This window comes from Tachysurus vachellii, chromosome 23 (genome assembly GCF_030014155.1).
Source record: "Tachysurus vachellii isolate PV-2020 chromosome 23, HZAU_Pvac_v1, whole genome shotgun sequence".
Lineage (NCBI taxonomy): Eukaryota > Metazoa > Chordata > Actinopteri > Siluriformes > Bagridae > Tachysurus > Tachysurus vachellii.
The window spans coordinates 15,287,905-15,297,904 of NC_083482.1; the positions used below are offsets into that span (position 1 = coordinate 15,287,905).

Genomic DNA, 10,000 nt, shown 5'->3' on the forward strand with positions numbered 1-10,000 from the left:
CTCGCTGTTCGTACACGTGAATTATTAACAGGAGAAGAGTTCACACCTGTCTCAGCTGTCTCACTGTTCATACACATGAATTATTAACAGGAGAAGAGTTCACACCTGTCTCAGCTGTCTCGCTGTTCGTACACATGTGAATTATTAACAGAAGAGTTCACACCTGTCTCAGCTGTCTCGCTGTTCGTACACGTGAATTATTAACAGGAGAAGAGTTCACACCTGTCTCAGCTGTCTCGCTGTTCGTACACGTGAATTATTAACAGGAGAAGAGTTCACACCTGTCTCAGCTGTCTCACTGTTCATACACATGAATTATTAACAGGAGAAGAGTTCACACCTGTCTCAGCTGTCTCGCTGTTCGTACACGTGAATTATTAACAGGAGAAGAGTTCACACCTGTCTCAGCTGTCTCGCTGTTCGTACACGTGAATTATTAACAGGAGAAGAGTTCACACCTGTCTCAGCTGTCTCGCTGTTCGTACACATGTGAATTATTAACAGGAGAAGAGTTCACACCTGTCTCAGCTGTCTCGCTGTTCATACACATGAATTATTAACAGGAGAAGAGTTCACACCTGTCTCAGCTGTCTCGCTGTTCATACACATGTGAATTTAATGTTGTTTTTTTTTATTGGTGTATTTTTGCTCTCAGCTACAGTCTACAGCTACAAGGCCACGCACACACACACCCACGCACACACACACACAAACACACACCCACGCGCACACACACACACACACACAAACACACACACCCACGCACACACACACACAAATGCACACCCACGCACACACACACACACACACCCACACACACACAAAACACACACACACACACACAAACACACACACACACACACCCACGCACCCACCCACACACACACACACACCCACGCACCCACCCACACACACACACACACACACCCCCACACACACACACACCCACACACACACACACACACACACACACACCCATGCACACACACACACATACACACACACCCGCCCACCCACCCACCCACACACACAAACTCATGCACACACACACAAACACAAACCCATGCACACACACAAACACGCACACACACACATACACACCCACGCACACACACAAACACACATACACACACACCCACATACATACACACATACACACACACATACACACACACGAAACACACACACAAACACCCACACATACACAAACACAAACACACACAGGGCAATTAAACAATCCAACTTCATGCATGTTCTTGGACAATTTGAATGGATGGAAACCCACAAAACAATTGAAAGAAATAAAATAATAATAATAATAATAATAATAATAATAATAATAATAATAATAATAATAATAATAATAATAATAATAATAATAATAATAATAATAAAAAGTCATCTAATAATTTTCTAGGGGACACGGTGGCTTAGTGGTTAGCACGTTCGCCTCACACCTCCAGGGTTGGGGGTTCGATTCCCGCCTCCGCCTTGTGTGTGTGGAGTTTGCATGTTCTCCCCGTGCCTCGGGGGTTTCCTCCGGGTACTCCGGTTTCCTCCCCCGGTCCAAAGACATGCATGGTAGGTTGATTGGCATCTCTGGAAAATTGTCCGTAGTGTGTGAGTGTGTGAGTGAATGAGAGTGTGTGTGTGTGTGCCCTGTGATGGGTTGGCACTCTGTCCAGGGTGTATCCTGCCTTGATGCCCGATGACGCCTGAGATGCACAGGCTCCCCGTGACCCGAGGTAGTTCGGATAAGCGGTAGAAGATGAATGAATGAATGAATAATTTTCTAATTGAAATCCAAAAGATTTCATTACAAATTAAGATGAGTGAAAAGAACAATCATTAAAGAAAAAGTCTTCAGTAGCCGTTTCTATCCTGTCTATTGGTTGCCATAGTAACCAGGTTTATGATTGGGTGAAGCAGCTGACTTTCCAAAACATTTTGTTGTTGTTGTTGTTGTTGTTGTTGGGTCAAATCTGGCAGAGGTTCTGGGTGGACACAGAAAGAAAGCTTGATCTTATAAATGCTTTTAACAATGGACATTGTCTCACAGCAGCTTTACAAAACATAAGAAATATAGTACAAAAATGTTTATTATACAAAGATTAATATTATACAAAAGTTTAAGATTAATATTAGACTTCTATTTAAATGTGTTTGTATTTATACCTAATGAACAAGCCTGAGGTGACTGAGGTGTCTGTGGCGAGGAAAAACTCCCTTAGATGGAAGAGGAAGAAACCTTGAGAGGAACCAGACTCAAAAGTGAACCTCAACCTCATTTGGGTGACACTGGAGGGTGTGATTATAAACTGTTATAAACACCAGAGAGTGTTATTATGAATAATGTCCTTTCTACAGTCAGATACAGTCTGATAATTGTGTATTGGTGAGGAGGTTGTTGCCCTCAAACACCACATGGAGTCGGTATCTTCTAGAAGGTCTGAAATCTTCATGAATCAGAACACAACTGGAGCTGAAACATCTCTAGGTAACTCAGGATCCTCACAGGATTGTTGCCTCTTGTCAATGAAGGTCTGAAATCTTCATGAAGCAGAAAGCATACTGATTTTTTTCAGGAATCGGCTGATTTTTTTTCCTGCCGCCCCACAGAGAGGAAAATAACGAGGGAGTTCAGTGAGGCATCACGCAGTACGGCGCTACTTCAGACGTTTAATAGAGGATGAAGGAGAAAGAGTGCACGTGGGACAGATAAAGACACATGGGACACGTGGGACAAAGTGTTAATCTGCTGTAAAACCGCACGTGAAAACACAGAGCAGGTTACGGGTTTGTATTAACAAAAGTTTTTTTTGTTTTTTTTGTCTCTCTGTACAGGTGCTGCTTTCAGGTCTGATCGGAGTCGTGTCATGGAAAAGACCCCTCTCTCTGGTGGTGAGTCAGAAACAAAACAAGTGGATTAAAACCCTATGAAGTGTGTACACGTGTACGCGCACATGTGTGTTACGTATCAGAACACCTGCTTTCGGTTTTCTTACCATTTCTACGATTTTCCACAATTATGTAAATCTCATTTGACTGGATAATTACGTCAAAGCGCAGAAAAAAAACCCGACCACATGAATGAAATTTTTTCCCTGCCACATGTTGGATTTGTTCCCCAGATTCGTTCAGAATAAAGCTCTCGAGCGCTCCGGCTGAGGCCGACAGTGATTGCATGTCACGCAGTGCAACACGGATAAGAGAAATGGGCTTTAAAAAAAACAACAAACAAAAAAAAAAAAAAGACTGCCACGCAACACACACTCGGGTAGATGGGATGCAAAGCATATGCATCGAGTTTGCTTTTCTCCGCCAGGGTGCTCGGTATTCAGCTGGAGAGTGTAATTGGGGAGAGAATTCTGTACGACGGCTGAATTTTTCATCTTGGAGGCGTGTGTGTTATTAGCAGCATAGTGACGTGGGCGGGACGCAGGAAAATGATACGATCGTACGACAAGTGGAATAATAATAATAATAATAATAATCATCATCATCATCATCATCATCATCCACAGGACTGTTCATCAGATTTCCCATTTACAGCGGTTTCTTCTCACCCTCCTGTAGTGACAGTGACACCGGTGACACAAACGGAATCGAATCAAAAACAACAATAAAAAAAGTTAAAAAGAAATAATGCATATAGAAGGGGGGGCACGGTGGCTTAGTGGTTAGCACGTTCGCCTCACACCTCCAGGGTTGGGGGTTCGATTCCCGTCTCCACCTTGTGTGTGTGGAGTTTGCATGTTCTCCCCGTGTCTCGGGGGTTTCCTCCGTGTACTCCGGTTTCCTCCCCCGGTCCAAAGACATGCATGGTAGGTTGATTGGCATCTCTGGAAAATTGTGTGTGAGTGTGTGAGTGAATGAGAGTGTGTGTGCCCTGCGATGGGTTGGCACTCCGTCCAGGGTGTATCCTGCCTTGATGCCTGATGACGCCTGAGATAGGCACAGGCTCCCCGTGACCCGAGGTAGTTCGGATAAGCGGTAGAAAATGAATGAATGAATGAATGAATAATGCATATAAAGATCTTCACTCGTGATGTGACGTGACATACGGCTACTGTAAGTACGGTGACCCATACTCAGAATTTGTTTTCTGCATTTAACCCAGCCAAAGTGCACACACACACAGCAGTGAACACACACACACCGTGAACACACACGCGGAGCAGTGGGCATTTATGCTGCGGCGCCCGGGGAGCAGTTGGAGGGGTTCGGTGCCTTGCTCAAGGGCACCTCAGTCGTGGTATTGCCGGCCCGAGACTCGAACCCACAACCTTATGGTTAGGACTCAAACTCTCAAACCATTAGGACACGACTTCCCCTTGTGTGAGGGGAAGTGTGTGAGGTTTGTAGATGTGCAATTCTTAATAATAATAATAATAATAATAATAATAATAATAATAATAATAATAATAATAATAACAATGTTTAACACATTAAATAGAAATGTAATAATTATAATGCAATCAAATATAAAATAAATAAATAAAAACTACTAAATGCTTTTGAGTCCAAAACCGACAGAATGAGAAAAAGAGTAGCAGAAACCTTTTTTTTCTTCTGCAGTTAAAGCAATGAGTTAAAAGCTGTATCTGACATGTTTCTGCACTTTCTGAGTAATAAAATCTTTATTTTATCTTGTGCGTATTTTCTTGCCGACATTGAGGATGACGATGATGCATTAATAGCGAGTATAGAGGAGATAAGCACAGCGGTCCTGGATAATTTGCAAAATGTTCTTAACTCTTAATTCGTATTAAAGAAGATAATTTAGGAATAATATCTTGTTCCGCAGGATCTCATCTCAAGTTATGAGTAAAAGAGTAGAAATCCGGTCAGAAATCCAGAACTTTGATATCAGACATTAAAAAACTGAGTAAAAAGGGTTAAATGTAATATATATTAATAATCGCTGTCAGGCGGAATCCTCGTATCTCCAAAACCGTTATTTTTCAACAAATTAAAAAAACGCTGTACCTTATCTGCAGTACACAGGGTTTAGTCCGCGTTGCAGTGGATTGTCTTGCGCTAAATTCCTGTCCTCAGACGAGCATCAGAACTAGCGGGGGTCAAGATTTTTTTTTCTTTGAGCCCAGTGTTTTGAAGACATTTACCTCAGAAGACGTGTTGATTCGTTGCGACTCTTCTTGAGGAGAAATATGCCGCGAAGCTCTCCCGAGGAGTGAGGAAGAGGTGGACAGTTGAAGTGTCCAATGGAGTTATGAGATTTGCGCTCAAGCTATTTTCAAGACTTTAGATTGGTTAATAACGTAAAAATAACAGACCCACGTGGGGACTGACCAATAGCATCGATATGTGAAAAAATATGAAATTGACCAAGTTTCCGCCCGACAGTGACGATATATTAATAATATATGGAAATATATGGACATACAGGGATTGAGTTCATTCTGGTGCTGATTCACTATCGATCTGTTGTAAATACTGAGCAAGAAAGTGAGCTGTTTTAAATACAGTAATTGTTTTTAATCCTGTGATAGTGAAGACCCCTGAGCACACGTTCCTCCTGCTCCAGTGACTGTCAGGAAGACCGAGTCTTTAAGTTCCCAGGACGAGCTGATCGATCATCGAATACCAAAAAAGCATTGTCCCGACCCGAGGGGCTAACAAGCCCAGACTCCTTCGCTCTCTCGGGACGAGTACCAATGATGTATAGGTCGTTCAGGCTGCACTGAGAAAGCGAGCCAGCGTTGCACTGTATCTCGCTGTCACTGCTAAAGGAGATTAAAGGCGCTACAGAAAGCAGGGTGGGGGATTATTCAGCTCTCTGTCGGGGTCTGCAGGAGAAACACAGAGCGAGGGGAAGGAGGGAGGCGAGCAGCCCAGAGGGAGGAGTATTAATGTAGAGGAGAAACGGAAAAGACAGGACGACACGGATTGAGTTTCCACCGCAGTTCAATCATACACCCGCTTCCCTGCGCAATCAGAAAACCGAGCCGAGAGATCGTACCTGTGAGAAGGTCTGTGTCGTCCTGTTACAGTCAGCGGAACAGAAATCACACAGGAAACAGACAGGGTTTCATGCTTTCTGCTGATAATAATAGTGGTGAAACAGATGTGTCATTATGGCAGGTTTTAGTGAGTAAATCAGGATTGATAAAAAAAAAAAAGATTGACAAAAATTGAGTAAAAGTGTGGGGGGGGGGGGGCACGGTGGCTTAGTGGTTAGCACGTTCACCTCACACCTCCAGGGTCGGGGTTCGATTCCTGCCTCCACCTTGTGTGTGTGGAGTTTGCATGTTCTCCCCGTGCCTCGGGGGTTTCCTCCGGGTACTCCGGTTTCCTCCCCGGTCCAAAGACATGCATGGTAGGTTGATTGGCATCTCTGGAAAATTGTCCGTAGTGTGTGATTGCGTGAGTGAATGAGAGTGTGTGTGTGTGTGAGAGAGAGTGAGTAAAAGTACTGATAAATGTACATACTTTTGTACCTCAGTATGACTGCTTTCTGGAGTTCTAATGTTTAACAGCTAGAAATAAAATAAAAAAAAAAAACAAAGAAAGGGAAGTTAAAGAACCGATCATAAAACAGTATTGGGTTGTAAAGGTTAAGAGAAGGACGCACACAACAACACAGAATAACACTGTTCTAATGTAGGCTGTGTGTGTGTGTGTGTGTGTGTGTGTGTGTGTGGGTGTGTGTGTGGGTGTTGGAAGCACACAGTTGCTTGACCTTATTGATCTGAGTGTGAATATAGAGATCCGTGTTTGTGGAAGTGGTTTTCTACATAATGAATGCGCAACACCGGGTGAAGAAGAGCATGAAATATGTGAAATATTAAAGCGTTTAGCAGGATGTTTAACGACACCGTCGAATTTTCCAGGAATGGAAATTTAAACTACATACAAATTTCTTCCACACCTGATTCCACTTGTTTAATCAGTTGATCCTGGCTTTTATTAGACTCAAGTGTGGCTTCTGTTGAGTTAGAATGAACACCTGATGGGTGGGCCCACATCGGGATAAGATCAGACACCTCTGTGCTGGAAGATCACAGATAAACAGCACACACACTTCGACCATTCAGTATAAGAACGCTCTGAAAACATCTCACCTGTGCTGCCTGTAATCCCTCAGCTGTTTCGCTGTACCGTTTTCCACTTTTACACACGAATTCCGATGGATGACCGATTTTGTACCGTGACCTTTCACTTAAGTATTCCTGTGACTTGTATTAAAGCACTTCAGTTCAATGCAAATTAAATGAGCTTCGAGCTTCATTTCCTGTAAGGAGATGTTTATGTGACATTCGTGGAAGGAGTCTCCAGTGTCAGTGCTTATCAGTAAGCTTTTTATTATTATTTATTTTTTAAAATTATAGTTAAGGGAGAAAAAAGAGAATCTGGTGAAGGAACGATTATATATAGCTGCTATGGTGTAAGAAAAAATAAAATAAAATAAAATAAAATATGAGGGGGGCACGGTGGCTTAGTGGTTAGCACGTTCGCCTCACACCTCCAGGGTCGGGGTTCGATTCCCGCCTCCACCTTGTGTGTGTGGAGTTTGAGTTTGCATGTTCTCCCTGTGCCTCGGGGGTTTCCTCCGGGTACTCCGGTTTCCTCTCCCGGTCCAAAGACATGCATGGTAGGTTGATTGGCATCTCTGGAAAATTGTCCCTAGTGTGTGATTGAATGAGAGTGTGTGTGTGTGTGTGTGTGTGCCCTGCGATGGGTTGGCACTCCGTCCAGTGTGTATCCTGCCTTGATGCCCGATGACGCCTGAGATAGGCACAGGCTCCCCGTGACCCGAGGCACTTCGGATAAGTGGTAGAAGATGAATGAATGAATGAAAATAAAATATGTTTTATAAGAGAGGTGAAACATAAATAATAAAACAATATAAGAATAATAGAATAACAAATAAGAGTAATAATAAATAAATAATCAGAAATGGATCAACTTTTTTAACCACCCATTGTTGATTTATTTATTTATTTATTTATTTATTTATTTATTTATTTATTTATTTTAATATTTTAAGTTTAACCTCAGGCCATATCGATTTCAGTATAAGCAACATCTCTAAAAACTAAGACAACCCTTTTCCTGTAAAAAGGTCATATTATTAATATTGGGACATGTAGCTGAATTCATGTTGAAATATTTATTTATTTATTTATTTATTTATTTATTTATTTATTTAATACCACACCACCTACACAAGAACCTAGTCTTTCCGAAGGCTAGTTTTATTAAGGCGGGTTCAACAATTTGAGTGATTTATAGCGATGCAGGTTTCACACCTTCTGCTGGTTTTTATTTATTTATTTTATTTTATTTTATTTTATTTTTGGTTGTTTTTTTTTCCCCAAACAAATTACTTTCCGTGTTTTACTGCATGCCTTTAGGTAATTTGCTGAAGTTCTTCACTAAAAGCTTCTTAAAGTATATCTCCAGCAATAGCCAGCGACACTTTTTTAGCTGTCTGTGAAGCATGACTTGGCAAAGACTCCATTACGTCCTGCCAATCTCCTGGCCTACCGCCAGCTCGTCCGCTTTAGATCTGAGAGGACGTAAAATAAAGTAGCTGTAAAGTGGCTCTCCAACAGCAGTGCAGTGTCTGTCTGGTTGAGCTGTAGAGCTGTCATACTCCCCAATATCAGGTTCATTTTACTGAAATAATGACGTTGGAGTGGGAATTTTCTCTGAAAAGTTTGTATTCATTTTTTATATTAAAAAGATAAACACACGCTTGCTCACGAATCTCATTCCACGTCGTTCGATTGTTCGAGGACCTCACAAAATATGCGTGGCCGTTTATTAAATGGATTTTTACAGATATTTTTTTTTAAATACCAAGAATAGAGACCAATAATTTCCATTTGTTGAAGAGAAAATTGTACCACTCTATTACCGACACTCTATTACTGGCACTCTATTACTGACACTCTATTACTGAACGAATTATTAATCGTGAGTTTAAAATTCTCTTTAATTCCACAGATTTATTTAAGGCATAGAAACATAGAGGAAAAATGGAGCGCAGAAATCTAGACGGATGTCAGGAGTCTATATGATATTGTGGCCTTTTCGCTGCTTCCCCCATCGCTCGGTTTTATGCTATTACATTGATTAACCTTTCTGCTGACACACTAAAGGTTTTTGTTTGTGAGTGTGTGTGTTAGAGAGAGAGAGAGAGAGAGAGAGAGAGAGAGAGATAGAGAGAGAGAGAGAGAGAGAGAGAAGGAGAGAGAGAGAGAAGGAGAGAGAGAGAGAGAGAGAAGGAGAGAGAGAGAGCGTCTTAACTCTAAGAAGTATGTAATTTTATTATAGTCTCTGTATCGTCTTCTCAGGATACTTATTGTATTTTGCATATAGCATCAATATAGTCTTGGATTAATCTCAGTATAGTTTCAGAATTGTCTCATTATAGTCTCTGTATAGTATCTGTACAGTTTCTACACAGTCTCAGTATAGTCTCAGAGTAGTCTCAGTATAGTCTCAGTTTAGTAGCAGTATAGTCTCATAACAATCTTAGTGCAGTCTCAGTTTAGTCTCAGTGTAGTCCTAGCATAGTCTTACAATAGTCTCAGCATAGTCTCAGAGTAGTCTCAGTATAGTCTCAGTTTAGTAGCAGTATAGTCTCATAACAGTCTTAGTGCAGTCTCAGTTTAGTCTCAGTGTAGTCCTAGCATAGTCTTACAATAGTCTCAGTATAGTCTCAGAGTAGTCTCAGTATAGTCTCAGAACAGTCTGAATAAAATCTTAGTACAGTCTTAATATAGTCTCAATTTAGTAGCAGTATAGTCTCAGTACAGTCTCATAACAGTCTTAGTGCAGTCTTAGTATAGTCTCAGTGTAGTCCTAGCATAGTCTTACAATAGTCTCAGTATAGTCTCAGAGTAGTCTCAGTATAGTCCAAGTACACGGGGAGCCTGTGTCTATCTCAGGTGTCATCGGGCATCAAGGCAGAATACACCCTGGATGGAGTGCCAACCCATCACAGGGCACACACACACACACTCTCATT

The 10,000-nt window shown here is 41.6% G+C and overlaps 1 protein-coding gene across 1 annotated transcript in view; it reads left to right on the top strand.

Moving 5' to 3' along the window:
- fam189a1 (family with sequence similarity 189 member A1) overlaps positions 1–10,000 on the top strand; it is a 142,319-nt gene that overhangs the window by 63,130 nt on the left and 69,189 nt on the right. Inside the window, exon 2 of the mRNA XM_060859332.1 lies at positions 2,845–2,901. Within this exon, the coding sequence (XP_060715315.1) occupies positions 2,845–2,901 (57 nt within the window). The remainder of the gene's footprint in view (positions 1–2,844; positions 2,902–10,000) is intronic.